General features: G+C 38.7%; 1 protein-coding gene across 1 annotated transcript; it reads right to left on the bottom strand.

Annotated features, from left to right (window-relative positions):
- Window positions 1-994: 994 nt before the first annotated feature.
- lingo1b (leucine rich repeat and Ig domain containing 1b) lies at window positions 995-17636 on the bottom strand. The gene is made up of 2 exons (XM_051378918.1): window positions 17343-17636; window positions 995-4459 (listed from the first exon to the last, which is right to left on the bottom strand). Exons 1-2 carry the CDS (start codon window positions 17352-17354, stop codon window positions 2600-2602), a joined length of 1872 nt encoding a protein of 623 aa, XP_051234878.1. The 5' UTR covers window positions 17355-17636; the 3' UTR covers window positions 995-2599.
- Between the last annotated feature and the right edge of the window lie 2123 nt (window positions 17637-19759).

The following is a 19759-nucleotide window of genomic DNA, read 5'->3' on the forward strand; positions in this document are numbered from 1 at the left end:
CTCTTTCATCTCAAAACAAGTTGTCAATGCTCTCAGTTTCATGAAGTAACAGCGACATGCTTAAACAGATGTCATAACATACAACACTGCCACTAGGGGCAGCAGTCAGGGATGGGGGTTGTTTAGCCAACGCTGTATTTCATCCACATGGCTTTGTTAATCTAATAATGTAATAAAATGTAATGCAATAAAAAAAACTAGATATTTTTTCAAAGCAAGCAAATAATACTTTGTTGTCCTTGTGATTTTAATCAAACTGAAAGTTACTGCTTGAACACATGACCAGGCGTCTTTATGCCTTTAGGCTTTTAGTATAGTGTTGCATCCCCAGTGTCAAGCTGACAGTTCAATGATATGTTTCTGTTTTGAGCATATGTTGGCACTACAACCAGCCATTTAGTAGCACTCATGAAACACAAGTTAATAATTACCACATCTAAGGCACTTACTGTGCTTAGTATTCAGAAATGTTGTTTTGTGTTGACTTGTTGACCAGTGCTCTTTGTGACCTAAAGGCACACATCAGCCTCAGCAACACATAATACATCCTAGAGTAAGACTTGTCAAATACTCATATAATCAAGATAATATTAACATTAAGCTCTAAGGACATCTGAAGCGTACACTATGCAGCTTAGACTGATGAAAACTGAGCCTGGTGTCAGGTGGTCTAACATGATCTCACTTTGACATGCCAGTTTGGTTTACAATGCACAAATACATAGATCCTTGGGGATTTTAACATGTGTATGATATAACATTACCATCTGATTTGATTTCATGACCATATTGGAAAAACAACATTAAAGGACTGCAGTGAGATGAGTATTTAAGGGATATTATAAAAGTGTGCTTCACTGTATGCCTCATAAGTAAAGCAATAATCTCTGTGTTTATTACTTTACTTGCAGCACAGGAGATCACCTCTCTTAGAAATTAAATATGTGTCTTCACATTGATTTTTGTTGTAGATTAGCATAAAATAAGCACCCAGTAGTATAAAATGTTATTTATTTGAATAGAACTTCCATCTGTCCATCCCTTTTTAAACAAGTATTTTAAGAGTTAATGAACACAGTATCAGAGCAGACCTTGACTGTGAAATTAATTAGACAACATAAAATCCTTATGAGGCATAAAACTCCATTTTGCACATAAATATTGGGTATTGCTTGTCTGAAAGCTGGAAAATGGGTTACTAAAGGCAACAAATTAATAATGTCACCATTTGTTTTTAGATGCACCGGTGACAATATAACCTCAGGACTTGGACAGAGAGCTTGCACTTATTGAGATGCCAAATGAGTAAACAAATTAACTTTGTTACACTTGATGATGAATTGCTAATCTGATTATTTTCAAGGGTACTCTTATACACTCTGAAAAGCAGTAACACTCGTTTGGTTTAGTTACATCAAAAACATGTTTACTGAATATTAAATCTGCTCTTTAGATTGTAATATGTTCAAAACCCACAGCCATTAAAAGCATTACTATTGTGCCATAGCATAATGTACAAGGAACGAATAAAATACAGAAAAAATATGTATAGCTGAACATGTCAATACATTTAATGACAAACTTCCTTTGTTGGCAGAAAGGAGCACATACTGTAGGACTGGCTTGTTTTTCTGATTCAGTGTGTTAACATGCCCACTTCTAATACGACTGTTCTAATTCAACTGTTACCAGATTAAGGAAATATTACAGTTATTATTACTGATAGACACAGTAAAATTGAAGCCCAATTGACAAAATTACTTGTTTGTGACAAGTAATGGCGATAGAGGGTACTGTTTGAAATTTTGGACATGGCGTCTTCCAGAGAGCAGTGCCAAAGTGTGCAGAGAAAACATCAAAATGGTTAAAGGCCACTGCTCACTGACACACAACTCCTCTATCTCTATCCTACAAACTGATTCCAGTTTCAGAGAACTGCTATCCAAAAAAAAAAATAATTCTGCAAAATTACAACTCACAATATTACAATATATGACCATATTCTCTATCTATTAATTTTTCTATCTGAAAGTGTCCCCCATACTTGTCAATTGCTTGTGCTGGGACAAAAGAAAACAGCGTTCAACTTGGCATATCAGTTAACAGAAATAGTTCTAATAGAGTGTTATTGTGCTTTGTACATCCATCAAAGCAAAAGACAGCAAACTGGAATAAAACAACAAGATCTTTCCCTTATTTTGTGCTGATAGAAAGATTATACCTGCGAGCTTATCTACAAGTCCTTCAGACAGTAACCCACCTATCATGTAAACGTAGTTTATTGGGAAAATCTTCCTACTGTGAACCATGTGCTTTATTCAAACTATTATCTTAATTTGGTTACAGACAGTAATGGGGTTGCATGTTAACATACTGATTCAGAATTGCCAATACAAATTTACAGAAATTTGAATATTTGAAATTCAACATTTGAAAGATTCAGTCCCTGAAGTAAAAAAAAAAAATGTTTAGGGTATAGTGTCAAGATGCGATTGCTGCTGTGCAATTTCTATCGCTCATAAACTGAGTACATATTTGAAGCGAGGATAGTATGCATCCCAACTGCAGTTTGTAAGCTTACATGGCCTCCTTTTGATGTTCACATGATTTTCATGTTGAATTGTATGGGTGCCTCAGTTGGACTGGCCTCCTCTGTTTCCTCTTTACGTGGCACATATTCAACCTCTATACTTGACTTGGTATTGTTTTTCCCTCTACTCCAGAGGAATAATATTACAAGACAGAAGAGGACAACTCCGAGGAAAGAGATAAATCCCATGGTTGTTGCAATGATAAGTGTCTTTACATCAAACGGAAATGGAACTGTGGCCCGGGTCACATTAGCACCTTCATCACTGGGTTGGTTGGAAATGAAGGCAAATGTCTTGTTTGGCTGATGGGGCCAATTGGGGGAGTAGCTATGCACAAAAAGGTGAGCAGCTTTGGTGTCATTGCCAGCTGCATTGCTTGCAATGCACAAGTAGGTGCCATTGTCCTGGATTTGGGAATAACGCACCTCCAATGTGCCCTCATTAGACACAGAAAGTCTTGACCCCACAGTTTTGGTAGTGATGTATTCCTTCTTTGGGGATAGCCACATTATCACAGGAACTGGATCACCCTCAGCTTGGCATGCAAAATTAACCGTAGTTCCTTCATCTACATGGCTTTCTTGAACCTTATAATCCAGGATCTTTGATTTCTGGCAGATGAAATAGTCAGAAGGGAGGATGTCTGGGAAGTCCTTGAACTCTTTTCCTTGCACAACCTCAGGTGAAGCACACATGGGCTGTTGTCTGTTAAAGTTGAGCCTCCATCGCCGGCGGAAGACCCAGAGCAAGCGACAGTCGCAGGCCAATGGGTTGTCATACAAAGCCAGGGTCTCCAGGTTTCCCACCGAGTGGAAGACGGACTCCTCCAGGGTGCTCAACATATTGCTAGATACATTAAGTACACGGAGGTGGTTAAGTCCTCGGAAAGAGTAGGGCTCAATGGCACCTAATCTCCCACCAGCCAGATGAAATGCCTGGAGCTTCTGTAGATTGTACAGTTGGTTCCCTTCTACTGTATGAATGGGATTGAAAGACAGATTCAAAAACCGAAGATATCTTAGGTGACTGATGGCTTGGTAGGGGATGACAGTAAGATTACAGTTTGTGATGGACAATGATGTGAGGTTGAGTCCAAGCAAGCATTTTGCAGTCATGGTATCCAGGGCTGGCATATGAGAAATCTCCAGCACTCTGAGCCGATACAGCCTCTTAAAAGAATAATCCCTTATGACACTGACGTTTAGATAGCGTAATCGAAGTGACAACAGGTTATGCAGATGGCTAAGGGCATCAGTGGGCACTGAGGCCAGATTGCATCCCTCAATGTTGAGACTTTCAAGGTTGCTGAGGCCATGAAAAGATCGTGGTGAGATGAATACTAGGTCGTTGTCACCAACCTCCAGAGCCCTCAGGTTGTAAAGCTCCTGGAACATATAGTCGAGCAGAATGACAATTTTGTTCTCACTGATATCCAGCTGGGTGAGGTTGGTCATGCCTGTGAACACCCCCAGCTGAATGAGCTTCAGCTGGTTGTTGCGCAAACCTAGAATTCGAAGGTTCATAAGGTTACTAAAAGCCCCAGGCTCAATGGATGAAATTGTGTTTTCGTTAAGTTGCAGCTCTTCCAGCTGAGGGTAATTAATGAACTCCTCAGGCCCCAGAGTTTTCAGACGGTTCTTGCTGAGGTCTAGCAGCCTTGTTTCAGTGGGAATGCCCTCAGGAAGAGCTGACAGTCTTCGTCGATGGCACACGACTGAACGCTCCTGACCATTGCAGTCACATCGGGAGGGGCAACCGGTGGTGGAGCCAGAAAGGACGGTGCCCAGCATCAGGATCAGGATGGGCTGCCAGCATGCCACCAAGTAGCTGTGCCCTCCTGCCTCCCCTGACACCATCCTACTTCTTACCTGTGGAGACATAGAAAAAGAAAGGTTGGAGTGGAATGGTGGTAGAGAAATGGCTATTACAATTTTGAACAATGCCGTATCACACTCATAGCAGATAAAAATATTGAAAGAAAAGGAGTTATGAAAAATCTGTCTACATAATTAGTTTCTAAGAGACCAAATCAGGATTCCATTCAGCCCTTTATCACATTTTGATTTTGAATGAATATGTGAATAACTATACAATGTCATTCATTCCAACTGAACACACAAAATGAGACATATTTCAGGGAGAAAAAGCAATGTCATTTTACAGTTTCCATTTGTAGACAGATATGGCTAAATAGCTATCCAGATGTATACAAATAATATACTGTATCTTCTGTATTTAATAATTGTTTTCCTGAAATACTTTCCTTACACACATAAAAATATCATATTGAAATATTTTCCTGTGTTTTGTACACCTTAGACTATATTCTACAGGGTCTTCAATGTTTTTCAGGCCAAGGGACCCCTTAGCTGAAGGAGAGATGGAACAGGGACCCTATACATATATTATATAGAATTGTGTTACCTTGTACCTTGTTGTCATGCATGCAATAATAATATTAAAATAAGAATAATTAACAGGTTCATATATTTATATTTTAATTTAAAAAAAACATACTGTACATGTGGAATTTGTCTTTCTGTTGGATTGCTGGATTCATGTTAGTTGTGATTCTTGTTATTTTGTTTTCAGATATTTTAAATTATTTTTTTTTAAATAAAAATGTTCAAAATATTGAACAATTATTTGGCGGCACCCCTGCAGTGACTCTGAGGGGGGCCGCCATAACAGCTGAACCATTGTTTGGAAATTCACAAGGCAAATTTTATAATGTTAAACCATTATTTGATACTAATGAGTTCCACAGAGTTACAGGCATATTAGCTGTTTTCAAAACATAATATACAGTATGAGCTCAGCACATGTTTTGCATATGAAACCTTTTACAAAATGAAAATTATAACTCTATAATAGCCAGTAGAAATGACAATTTTGCTTTTATCTGCATACTTTTACATAGATATAAGCTGCCTTCCCCCTTTCCTTGCATGCAATTTCATTGCGGTGGATTTCCTCACAAGTAATGAAATCAGCCAATCAATAAAGGGGCCCGGTCACACAATATAACCACCCTGCTGTGCTTCTGACTTCTTATTGTGTTGAAAACAATTACTGCCAATATCAGTGACACATTGTCTCCGCTCATACAAACTATTTTTAATTAGCAGCCAAAAACGCCACGGTACATCTTGAAATTACTTATCCAAGTATTTGGAAACTTAACACATCCCATGTCATTGCTGAGCTGTTGACCTTGCAGTGATATAAAACAGAGATTGCTGCCAAGCAGTGATAAATGGAGCGAGGGGGATTGTCAGAGGACTTTAAACCCCTATTTGATTTTGACTCAAGGGAACTTTAACTTGCTAAAACCTTCAAGCTCTACTTCTCACATCCATCATGCGATTTTAGTCTCGGCGTTATCTGTGGACCATCACTCTTACAAGAGCCTCATGATAAGTAAGAGAAATGACACTGTGATTTGTTATCATTGAGACGACTGGCCTTACCAGTGCTTTGTTGACACAGTGACAATCTGGACTTAATTAATGTTTTACTTTGGAACTTTAATCTGACCAAAAAAAGCATCTAAAGGCCTGAAGTTGTAAAAAACGATGACGAAACATTAGCGTATGTAATAAAAAAGTAGAATATTTATCTCTACCTGATTTTTTTTTTTTAGGATTACCAACACCATTGTTCCTGCCCCTGTGCAGCACTCAATATTTTTTTCTTCTCTGGAGTATATCTTGCTTTACAAGTGGAACATTTAATTCCAATGAAATCATTTAACAATAAACAGTGAAAGAAATGTATCTTTTTAGTTTCAAAGAGAAAATTCCATTATGTGAGGTTAATGCAGTCTCTGTACAAATATGTTTCATAATGAACATTGTCATAATATGTGGGAGCTGAATAGGCATATTCTTTCTGTAACTCATTCACCACAGAAGTGTTTTTTTTTAAGTGCGCTTCAAATTATTGGTGTAGTGCTTTTTAGAACCTCTTTGGCTGTCTACCACGCTGTTGTAGCTTTAAAAAAATATTAAACTTGATAGTGAAGATTAGAATTATCTTTTATTGAACACAAATTACACATCACTCTTAAGTGAATTAAAGTCATGGGACTGAGGCAGCCTGGATTGTGGTCTGAGTAGTTACAATGGAACGGTAATTGCAGCTTTCATTTTCACTTCTTCAAAAGCGTTAAATTCTGTTGGCTGCATATGTCAGACATGTTGGGTGTCCGTCCAGTGTGTATGTGGCATTGGAAAAAGCATACTGTCAAAATGAAAGCTAAAGTGTCTATCGGTAGCTCCTTTGTGACCTCCCACTCCATTCTGTCTCTCACTAATTACATGAATTGACAAATGGAGAGCATGTAGGCTTTTCCAATGGGATGGTGACATATTTTCTAAAACAGACAAACTGTAGCTCAGTGTACTTTTAAAGATGAAAATCTCATACGTAGTGTAAGCACACGTTTAACTGTGATCCATTGTGGCAGATGCTAAACCTTCGAGCGGAATGAAATATTACTAAGATACTCAAAGCAGAAACCGGTTGACATGTTTATCTGTCTAACACAGAATGCGATTATATCTTGTCAAGTCAGGAATATGAATTAGGATGAGGCCCACTGATGTCACTGCTAATCGAAAACAAGCCAATGCAAATGCAATGGTGATTTTCTTAGCAGAGTACCATGCATGATTTATGATTCAGAGAGTAGTAAGGGCAGGGGGTACTATCTGTGTAATCTGGCCTTACAGCCCAGACCTACTCACTGTATCACCACTTTGTTTTGACCTTGAGCTGTAATTCTGAAAAAGAAAAAAGAAGTTGGCAAATAACCTCTCAATTACAATAGCCCAGTACTTCATATACACTGTTCTTAGTCTTTAGATTCAATTTTAGCCCTTGATCTATCGCTCCACACTCTCTTTCTCCTCACTCTGATTCTTTCTATTCTTCTTTTGATAGTATTTTGCAGGGAAAGACTTTGAGTGAACAAGCCTTTTTATCTCCTGCCCTTCTATGACTTTTGCATTTTCTCCATGGACCTCTCACCCTGTCATAGTTTTCTCTCAAAAGCATGTCTCAGCTCACCATTAGTCTCTCGTTCCCTCGAATCCCTGCATCCCCTCTCTTATGGTGCCGTGTGGTTTGATACAGGGCAAACCGTAGAGAGGTGTGCTCTGCTAATGGGTCACTGAATGTCTGCAAGCTGCATGCAGACAAATAAGCTACATGCATCAGTGCATACTAGCCCTTCGGCTGTTTTTATTTATTGTTAAGTACCTTTGTTGTGCAACATAACGTTGGAAGAACTATTGAGATATTTTCAATAAAAGGGGGACTGGGCTGTTTTGAAAAAGATTATTGAACCCTTTCTATATGCCGTACAGAAAACAGAGAAAATAACGTAAATACTTTATGAAAAATGACAAACTGTAAAATATCTAAATCGTAGTTGCAGATACAAAGCTTTGTCATTAGTTGCAAACCAATTAACATTATTTGTCTGTTCCCTATAAACTGCACATTGTACTTATCTATCATATCCCTGTTGGATAGTTTCAACTTGTGACCGTTTTCATGAGTCATCGATGCAGCCTGAGTTCTGAGAGTATTCCCTTAATAAATGCAATAATTTAGCTTTTTGCTTTGATTGGTGTGCATGCAGTTTGGACACAGATGATTTGTCTATTTTTTCTTCCTCATTGTTGACAAATGCTGCTTATTCAGATTCAATAATATGACCCAGCTTTGAAGCAGTGTTTGTAATTGTGATTAAACGCATCACAGTTAAAGCCCTTTTTTTATGAAGGTCTTTTTGTCATTTTGTCTCACCCCTATATATGTGAGCAATACATCTTGTGAAAAGGTGAGGTTTTGTGGAGAAAGTTTGTTACTTCTAGTTTGTTTTTAGTTTACAGTTTGTATTACAAAATCTCCTCTCAGATATTTGCAATCCATTATCTATCTCGTACACCCAACATGTAATGTTAGTAATGCCTTTTGTTTCTGTTTATGACTCACTAGACTACTTCTGCATTGTAGATGTATATACAGTGGGCTCACGAGAACCCCTATTATGTATAGCTTTTTGTTAAGTGGCAAACGTATCCCCAATGTTCAGAGAATTGTGAGGATGAAACAAAAAGGATGCTGCAGCTGCAGTGACAGAGTAAATGTTTGTAGGATTTAAGAGCTGAAGAGTGCTTCCACTGGTGTGTTTGTGTTCAACTGACAAATTTGAAGCAAACATTTAAAAGTCAAAAAGCAAACAAACAAGAAGACCTTGTGGGCTGCATAAAAGTGACAATGTTTGTGGGGGATTACACAGGACAAGTCTTTCAGAATGTCTAGAGGCTCTTTGAGGTGACTGAACTAAAGCTGCAGTATGTGATATCTACACAGCTAAACATTTTCCAACCTTTTTTATGGTGTGCTCCTTTAATTATCAACAAAAAAGCCTCCATCTTGTGTCAGTTAATTTTCTTAATACATCAAAATTAGGTGTTCTAACTTCAAATCCATTGCATCATCATTGGCATGGAAATATTTAGAGGAAAAGCCAAATATCTAGCATATACAGATGTAGGCACAGCTTAATATACCAACAGTAATGCTATTACAAATGTACAATGACTTGAACTAATATTTATATTACCATAAAGACTTGCTGCAGTACTGTTCTGAAGTGTCTATGTTTGCCCAGCAAGGCTTGCCAGCTAATCTACATCCTCCAGAAGAATGAGCCGTCCGATATGAGAAATTGCATGAAAACTAATCCACAATTGAAGTCTATAATAAAGGTAACAACCCGTCCAAGCCTAAAGAGAAATTGCATGGCCTGATGTTCCACCATGCGAGGATCAAATGCTTAGAGAAGGACAAAATGGTTCAATATATGGGATACTACTCCCGTTGAGATGCAGAAACACACCTGTATGGGGTCAGGAAACCTCTCAGTTTTTCTCTTTTTGACAACAGTATCCTCAAGCTATCAGGGCTCTCAGCCAGAAAGGCATGCACTTTTGCCTCAAGAAGATACCCATCATCATTTGGAAGGAGATAGTGTCAGGCAAGGTTAGGGGAGTCCAGATAATTATAGTGATCACTGTGGAGGACAGGCAAATGCACAGAAGTTTCTTTTTTGGCATGGATCATGCAAAAATGAAATTGTTAGACAATGTTTAATTACTTACACAATACTCAGTACATTCTCATACTGTAGCTCTCTGACAGCCTGCTTCAAAACAAAAGGAACTGGTAGTGATATTTTATAGTTCTTAAGTGTTCAGAAGGCAAAGAACTGCATAATCCAAAAGATATACACCAGTTATTTAGAGCATTTTGTCACTAAAACAATCTCTGAAGTGGTTTTGCAAAATTTTTCGGGCTCTTTAGGAATCAGTTCACGGAAGCTTAAGATGTGGAGAAGCGTGGACTGTCAAAGCTCTGTGCCACTGTGGAAACAATTACAACCACAGAATCATAATATTGTACATAACATTATATTGGCACAAAAGAAGGTGAGGAGAGAAGCCAAGGATTAGATAGATTTAACTAGAGCGCTACGTTCACCAACAAGCTGCAACATAAACCTGAACCTCGTTTGTTGGCTGGGTATTTTTTTTTTTTTTTTAATTTTGGGATTCGGATCTTTGCACATGCGCCTGCCTCTTTGTCTTTTACCGCACATCCCTGTCTCCCTGTACACACTCACCGGCTTGCCCCGCCCCACCTCTTTCTGCTTCTCTCTCCCTGTATCATACAGGGACAGACACATACAGTACATGCTGTATCTGTCGGCTCTTTTGACTTTCTTTGGTCAGCAGTATGTTTTATAAAGTCGGCCAAAAAACACAACTTGTTTTGGACACAAGCGATTCCGTTTTCACAACAGCATTTGTGCTGCATGTGGAGGAGGCTCATGTCTCCCTCTCTATGTCTCAGTTTCACTGCAGAATGTGCGAATCCGAAGCTTCAAATGTTTGCTGTTGATTTACTACCGAAGCTCAGAAGCCCCAACAAATTATAATTTGGGACAGCTCTAAAAATTATAATATTGGTTTTGGAGAGTCTTAAGGTGATGTGGAGTAGAGGTGCACACATTTATTGAAATGAATGGATATACAGGTTAGAAAACAACAACAAAAAAAAGCCTAAAAGTGATTCTCTAAAAAATTCAGGCAGAGACTGAAGCTTTGCATTCATGCTGGATAGTTTCAGTTTGACTGGTGAATGGTCTCAGAAGATATACCTGGGGACATGGAGTAGTTGTTCATAGAAGCCTGTTTTCTACCTAAACATCACCAACAACTGTGGTAAATGGAACTGAAAATAACAGTCTCCATTACGCTTTCCATTTGACTGTCTCAAAAGTACCTTAACTGCACTCTGACCAACAGAACATTCATCCAGTTGTCAGGAATCATGGGTGGTAGTAATGGGAGCTTGCAAAGCAGGTTGTGGGCTTTTATTGCAATATATTAAATATTAAAACGCAAATCTTATAAAATCAAAGGCTATTTTCTTCAAATATTACATATGAACAGCACACATTCATTTCATTGTACAACTCTGTGTTGTATAATGATAAATACATGGCCTTGATATTCTACATGGTATTTTCTCGCACAATAAATCAATAATTAATGTGAGCATTTAAGAGTGAGCACTGCAGTCCATTTACATGCTCACCTTCCTGCCGATGTGCTTTTGAAAATTAATTGTTCACTCTCTTAAAGGGGCATGCACTGTCATGTTAAGCTAACAGACTGTGTACACCTCCATCACACCAGCACTATGTTCAAAGGCTGTAAGGGTGCTGGCCAATAGCAAGTCAGTAAGACCTGCGATGTTCTCTTATGTTCATCCTCTACACTACTGATCTGGAAATAACCACCCTTAAGATCAGAGAGCCCCTCTCATCTCCTGTGTGGTCAGTGGACGAGACTGACCTAATCATCTTTGATCTTCAATCTTAAGTAGTGCACCCTTTTTTGTGTGAGACACTTTCAGGGTCCTAGTATTGTGCATCCATCGTTGTTGTCATTACCAACAGCGACTCTTCCTACTATGACAAATTAAAATGTCTGCTATGAAAAAGGCCTCTTATAATTCCCTGGAATTACAACACTAGATAAAAGAACTGATGTGGATCTCTGCAAAAACAAGCATAAACAGGAGACACACTGTAATACAGTTCTAGTCACTAAAAACACTGCAAAAAGCCAAAAGAAAAATAAAAAATAAAAACAACAAGAATAGGCAATGCAAGGCTTTCTGCACAACAAAATGAAGGTCCCAGGTAAAGACAGACACATTAATGGGTGCAACAAAGATAACTTTTGGCCACAACAAAATTTAAAATACTCAACACTTTTACTCACACACACACACACACACGCACACACACACACACACACACACACACACACACACACACACACACACACACACACACTACTTTCTACAGTAAATAATCATTTATAAACCTCATCTAATACACATGCACACAGAAAGATAGCACATATGCTTGGGCTAGGGATGGGTGTCATTAAGATTTAACAGTAAAGCTTTTTACCAATATTGCTTATCAATCAGATACTGTAACAATATTCCAATTGGTTCTTTTTGGATTAATAGGCTTTTATTGCATTTTCAATGGATAGCTACAACTGTAGAATGACAGTAAAGGGGGAGAGAGAGCGGGAATGACACACAACCAAAGGGCTGCAGATCAGAGTTGAACCCATGACTGCTGCAGCAAGGACTCAGCCTGGGTACAGCTGCCACCCCACCTGGCTACTTTAAATCAAATGTGTATAGCTAACTCTGTTTGGGGTCAACAAGAGATGAGATATTTCTTCAAGGATGATGAAAAATGAAATACATACACTTAAATGTTGTGAGAGTGATATCAAGAATAGGGAATTTCATGATCACACTTGAGGGGTGGATTTAGAAGCACATGGACTGATATATGATCAAACAAAACTAAAATGTAACACATTAAAAATAAAATATTTACCAACTTCAAAATTCTAAATAATCTGTTTTGAGATTGTATTTTCCAAGGGTTATTAACTAATGAGTTGTTAGTTAGTCAATATACACGTGGCTTCTACATTTGAATTATTCTGGACTCATTTCATGGCCATGTGAGAAATGGTCCAGTAACCACTTTCATTTTAATCCTTGTTTAGTCTTTCAGCTCCTGAAAAAAATATTTATTTGGGTTCTTAGATGTCCGACCGCCTTTACCAGGCACTCGACTTTCCAAAAGATACTGGCTCCTACTCTACTATTTCACACTGGGCAGGTAGTGTACAGTCAGTGTGTGGGAGCTTTTGAGCTGTAAGCTTTTGAGCTGGGAGCAGCTGCCCACGGTTTTATATGGGGGGTCACTGAGAGCCAGGGGGACTCAACCAGACGGGCTGGTGAACCAAAACAATTAACTGGAAGAGGCTGAAAGCTCAGAGCTGCAGACTACGCAATATATTTTCTGAGATCAGCAATACTAACAGCTTTTTATTTAGTGTTCATATGGAAAATATTGCGTAATGGAGATTGAATTTGCATTACATTTTTAGTCTTTAGATAAGTGACATGCAACTTGTATTTTACACTATTAACTCAAATTATTCATTCTCCTTGGTCCAAACAACACATTATTTGCTGTTGGATTGTGATTTAAATGAAATACATAATGCTGAGATATTTGCTGAGATATTTCCTGTTGGACAGCAAGATCAGTAAGATCCAAAGAGAAGGGATGGTAAAACAGCTAAATGACCCTGATGCACATTAAATACTGGAAAAACAGGAACTTGCAGTGAATTTAACCTGTTACAACAGTATTACCTTTCAGATCAGTTTCTTAGTTCACTGACAAAATCTAACAGTAATACTACAAAAGAGGCCCCTTTCTTCATTAACTTCCTCTTTAAAGTCAAGTAGGATAAGCTGGAAATTACACAAACCTTTATCCCCTACCCACCATCAGGGAATATAAGATGTTTTCGACTGGAATTGAAAAGAAAGGGCTAAATGCCATGCTGAAGGCAATTTTACCTCAGACAAGCCTCTTACAGCCCTTCATAGAAAGATTCTGAGACATTTTCACACAAAATCACTCAGACAATAATCACCAGCCACAGTACAAATATGAAGTTGCCAAGGCATTTCTTTCCAAGGAAACTAAGACGATTCATTTGAGTAGTACTTCCAATTGCTTCCTCCGAGTTCTTTACTTTGGTTTCTTTTAAGAAATGCATCAGCCTTGGTGTGGATAGAGGAATATGACATAAAGATTCCAGGGTCTTGATTGTTTACTCCTCCGGTCCTCGTGGTTTTGGGAATACAGAAATACTGAGCAACAATTAATTTTCATTTTATTCCACTCCTTTCTTTCAAGTGGAATAAACCAACCCACTAGTGTCATGTATATTATAAATACCAGCCAAACTAAAGGATGGGGTCAACAAACAGATGAATAGGAAGAGACAGTAAGACTGCAAGATTCCCACTGTGATCAGTTCCAGTGTATATTATTATAGGCTGTGCCATGCAAAAGCTTGAGTCCAGCCAGGAGCATGACTCAAGCTTTAGCATGGCAACCTTAGTCCTCCTTCCTACTAGCCCTTGACTTTCTCGTATTTTGCATAAAGCTGTTATTATTAAATTTAAATGAGGAAAGCTGCTGCAGAGCAGCAGGACTGTGACCTTCTGAATACATTTGTAGAACGCAAATTTGAGTATCCTGTGACAGATCTGCCTCCGTCTGTCACCTCGCCACCCAGCAGACACTGTATAAACACATGGCCTGGCAGTCTTTACCACAATCACTTTCACCATTTCCTTTTCAAGGTGGCTGAGGTTATCCATTATTTGGCAGCATCCTGATTCCAGATTGATCTTGTTTCAGAAAATGCTTTAATAGTAACACTGTAGATGGTTTCTGGACAGTTTATACATTGCTCCTTTCTGGGGCATCACAAATGAACTGTTATGTGCAGGAGTGCCCTGATTTCAGCTGTAAATAAAATGAGCTATAATTAGAACCTAAAATCAGACATGAGAAAAATAAACCATAGGAGACCCTACAAAGGCTTCAGATGGAGGGGACATTATTTATTCTGTATCATTGTTACTCACATAGAGCATCTCATAGTAAGCTTTACTTTCATTATACTCTTGTTCAGTATTATGTGGACTGCTACACTACAGAATACTAAGCATACAGTGTGGGGAAAAAATGCACTGCTTTACATGTGCTGGCTATTTTGTTTTGTTTAGAGTAAAGGCTTCATAGTTCTCCAAGCTCTGTTTGTGTCACTTGTTATAGATGATTCAAATATATTAATATATATGTAAATATACAGTATATTATTGACTGTTAATGCACACACATAACTGTGTATATAAAATTGTTCTGTTGGCCACTGAGCAGCCCCAGAGGACAGTGGGGGTTGTGTACCCTATACAGGTACCTAAACAATGGGTCCTGATTTCTAGTGGAGGTGTGCGAAAACTAAGAGTATCTCAAGGAATTAAAATAGCAATTAGCATTAGCAATAAGGCTCCCATCAACACATATTAAAGCGGTCATGTTCTGTCAGTTTTTGTGCAAAACAGTTTTAAAATCGACTAAACCTCATCCTAAGCAAACACACAGTAGGTTAGTAGGAGTTTCAAGGGTTCCCATTGATCACATGGATCATTTAAACAGAACATTTATAAATGCTCAAAATAGTCAGTACTATGCAAAAGAACAACACATTATTACCTATTGTGGAAAACATTAAAACTGCTAAAATATTCTTTTTATATTGGTCAAATGACGACTTGGATGTGAAAGGGGGCGCTCTGAACCCTGACGCTCCAGGTCCCCTCTACATGTGCGTTTTTTATTTGGTTTGGTTTCACAGTATGCAACTTCAGTGCTTTGGTTCAGTCTCGCTGCTCTCATGAGCGCGGTTTCCAGCCACAGCAGAAAGCTGTTTTCAGTAAGAAAAGCTGCACCACATGGCAGGTAAACAAACTTGGTGACTAACTGGTGAAAATACTGTACAGTACCATGTAGCAACTAAAGAACCAGATACTGAGGAGTTGGTAAAGACCAAAAGAGAGCTACAAAAAATGAATAGAGGATTTATAATTACTGGGGGGATAAATGCTATGTTTTTGCTGAATGTGTAAATAGGTCTGCTAACAGTTTGTTAACAGATGTATCACTTCTTTATATGGTGATAATATGTCAGTGTTTATTTATTTAGATCCCTTTTCACTACTGTAACTGCAACTTGTGCTGCCTCCAGTAGGGGCAAAACAAAAAAGGAATTGATGGAGATTAAATGTTGTGCTAATGAAAAAATATTTTGATTTAACATAAATTGGCATCCTATAATCAAATAAATTTTAATTCCATTGAAATACAGGGTAATTTAATGTGTGATAAAGTGTGAATTTGATGTTCTCCAATCTTGACATACAGCAGTAATATGCACATAAATGGTGCATAAATTGTATAATTAGTAACTTGTGCTGATATTGCATTTACATTGACATACACTGAGATACTTATAGACATGCAAACTAAACTAACAATATGTAGATCGTTGAAAAAAAAGTTTGATCAGTAATAATGATCGTTTTAATCACTCATTTGTTCTCCAGATTTAATCAGCAATTCCAGCCATATTCTGCTCATTTCAGTCCACTGAATTTGTGTTAAGTGCTTTGGAGCGGCAGACGTGCACACACACTGACGCGCATAAATAACTACCAAAAATAAAGGTTCCAATCAGCTGTCATAACCTGATTACAGGGGCCCAATTAAGAGCTTTGTCTATCTCATAGAACCTTGACGTAATGAGCAGACCCTTCACTCAGAGACTGTTGGAGGTCTGTGGCTTGCAGAGGTTGTTGCTGTACTGTTAAAAACAGAGAGGAAGAGTCCTGTCATAGCTGTTTGCCTGCAAAAATGCAAATATACCAAGCAACAGAAATTAAACTATGAGAGACTGTTTTTTTTTTTTTGGCCTGCATAAATGATCACACAAAGTCGCCCATCATCCCCCACGCCCGCCCTCCCCCTCACCACCACTGCCACCCATCTATCTAACCTGTGGCAAATCAAACACCTGCATAGGATCCCACATTGACACTGGAAATTGCCAACAGCAAAAGGCTGCTGAGAATGAATAAGTGTCTAGATGAGTTTACTGGCATTTGAAGGAACATGAATGTTAATGAGGGCAGATTAGGAAGCAACAACAACCACCCTGGCAAAACACTAAGGGACAAACACCAAACAGACACTCTCCTGCTCAGCCTCACACCTTTTGAGCTGTGATATAAAAAGGCAGGACATATAGGTGTGTTTGCATGCATCCATGCACACACACAGAATATAATGATAACTGTATGCCTGTATTTGTATATATACCATGAAAAATATCTACATACTGTACGTTCAGATGTTACATGCATGCATCATATGTGTGTGTGTGTGTTCCATACACAGCACAAACCCAGATTGCATAGCACACAGCAAAATGAAATCCATCTGGATGACAAAGCACAAATAAGATCTGGAGCCCTCCTCAGTGAATAATTCTCCTGCATTCCATCCCTTCCATTTGCCTACGATACACAATTTTATTCCTGACATTAATTTGCTCCCTGGCGATCCCCTGGCCCCACCACTGCACCATAATAAATCTGATCCAATGCCTCAGTGCTCAAAGCCCACCATAGAGACAGAGTACTTACCAGGACTGTCATGCAGAGAATTCTAATTCAGGCAGCTCCATGTTGCCAAGGAAATTCAAAATGCCTCCGAAAGCATGGAGACAGAAATGCAGGATTCAAGGCAGCCTAGATTCAAATGGGAAAGAGGGATATATGCCGCGATGAGAATCCCTTGTCTGAGGGGCATTTGAGAAATGACTTCGTCCTCTCCAGATGCGCTAAATCCAGCAGCACTGATAGGCTGACATGTAAACACACAGGCAGCTCGACTGGCTCACACACGCTCACATACATGCTGCACCTAGCAGAGACAGAGAGGAAGAGGGAGGGGCAGCTGATGAGAGAGGTGGAAGGAGGAGCTGCAGTGCACTGGGAGAATAAGAGGCACAGAGCACAGGCAACGAGGGGATGTGAAAAGAAATAGAGAAACGTACTCTGATTCCACTGGCAGTATCTTCCTCTGATTTTTCTTTGCTGTAGTTTTCCTATTTATGTAAAGATGGGAATGATCTGCTTAACTAGAATACAGCCTGCTGTGGGAAAGAGGAAAATAGTGTTGTGTGTGGATACAGAATAAAGGATGCTAGAGAGGGAGAAGTATGAACGAACAAATAAAGCAGTGGTATGAAGACGAGCACAAAAGTGAAGGGGGTTTATGAGGGGGAAGACGGAGCACTGAAACTACAGGGATATAGAGCAATGAAATTCAGTTTTTGCAGTATGCTAACCTGGTAATGAGAGGCGACTTGTAACTGTGGTGATATAGAGGGATATAGAGCAATGAAATTCAGTTTTTGCAGTATGCTAACCTGGTAATGAGAGGCGACTTGTAACTGTGGTGGGTAGGGATGCATAAGTGGTTTTTTCTGTTTTCAAAGATTTCTTGCCAGAGTTGAAGATTAATGCCACCCATAGTGCGAAGTGAGGGAATCATCAGACAAACTCACCTTTGCTGTGAAGAGTGTGGGGTGGGGGTGGAAAGCACAGGCTTAACGGTGCTAATGGGTGTATGAGGCTGGCATACACATGCTGGCGGTGCCAAGGAGGCTCCACAGTCAGGGAGTGTTTAAGGGAGATTATAGGGCTGAGGATTTAGTGAAGCGGTTGTGGACATGAAGGGCTCCTGGCCACTAAATGAACAAATAATGTAAACCTTAGAAACATACACACACATATATATGTATTTATGTATATGTGTATATATATATATATATATATATGCATTTAAGTCTGGATGAAATTGTTTATATCAAAGAGATTCATTTTTATTTCGTTTTAATTTACTTTAATTTTCTCTCATTTTTTTGGGGCCAATTTATGGCATATAGCTTCTTCAGGAAAGTCCACCCTGCTTTTGTACTAAATCTGTTAGACAAACAGCAGTACACAGAGTTGAGGACAGCCAACGGTGGCACATCTCTGCTGTACAATAAAACATACAGAGGGGAAAGAATTATTCAGGTGGTTGGAAAAGGGGAAGCACTCTACACCAATACAACATAAAATAAATTGATGGCTCATTTCACCAACTAGAAGCTAATCTAAAAGAGATGAGTTATGCCCCCATGTAAGAAATAAAACCAGATGAAAGGTGCATTTTGAAGAAATTTGAATGAATGACACCAAGGATAAGAACCACCCGACGTGGAGCAGAAGGAATTCACCTCATTTTTTATGCTTTGAATGGTACTGTGGCCACTTAGAAAAGATTGGACAGCTGATTCATGGCATCTGCATTTACATTAAATGGTGCTATGAATTTTCCTATTTCTGTGTTAGCAGACAAGGGCCTTTGAAACCATGTGACTCACAACCTATGATTTGTGATTGGATTTGTTACTGAGACGGTTAAAGAAAATGAGTATGTTTGTATTGTGATGTTACAGAATTCAATCACAGCTATGTGGCTATTTGATGTAAGAGGGAGGGCTTTCTTTATTAAATGCGAGCACTACATTTCCATAATTAATGTCTGCACATATGCAATAACTTTCTACTAAGATCATTTTTTTTAGAGTAGCAAAGAACTAGCACAGAGCTCTGAGTTACTTTCGTGAGGTATGTCCTCTCTTTTAAAAGGCTTTTAAGGATGAGGCTGGCAAACGTAACAGTATCTCGGATAACAGGTTTGGCTAGGGTTGCTATAGTGAACATTTTCTTTCTCTTGTGCTTTCAGTTCTGGGAAGGCTGACAGAAAACCTTTTAAAGGTCCAGTGTGTAACATTTAGGATGATCTATTGGCATAAATGGATATAATATTAATAGGTATGTTGCGTTAGTGTATAATCACCTTAAATTACAAATCATGTTTCTGTTACCTTAAATTAAGGCTGTTTTATCTATGAGGGAGCATGTCTTCCTCTATAGAGTCTGCCAAAAACTAGCTCTAGATAGGGACTTTCACATTTTTCACGAGTTTTGTGGCCACCGTAATTTTT

The sequence above is a fragment of the Dicentrarchus labrax genome, unplaced genomic scaffold, assembly GCF_905237075.1.
Source record: "Dicentrarchus labrax unplaced genomic scaffold, dlabrax2021, whole genome shotgun sequence".
NCBI lineage: Eukaryota > Metazoa > Chordata > Actinopteri > Moronidae > Dicentrarchus > Dicentrarchus labrax.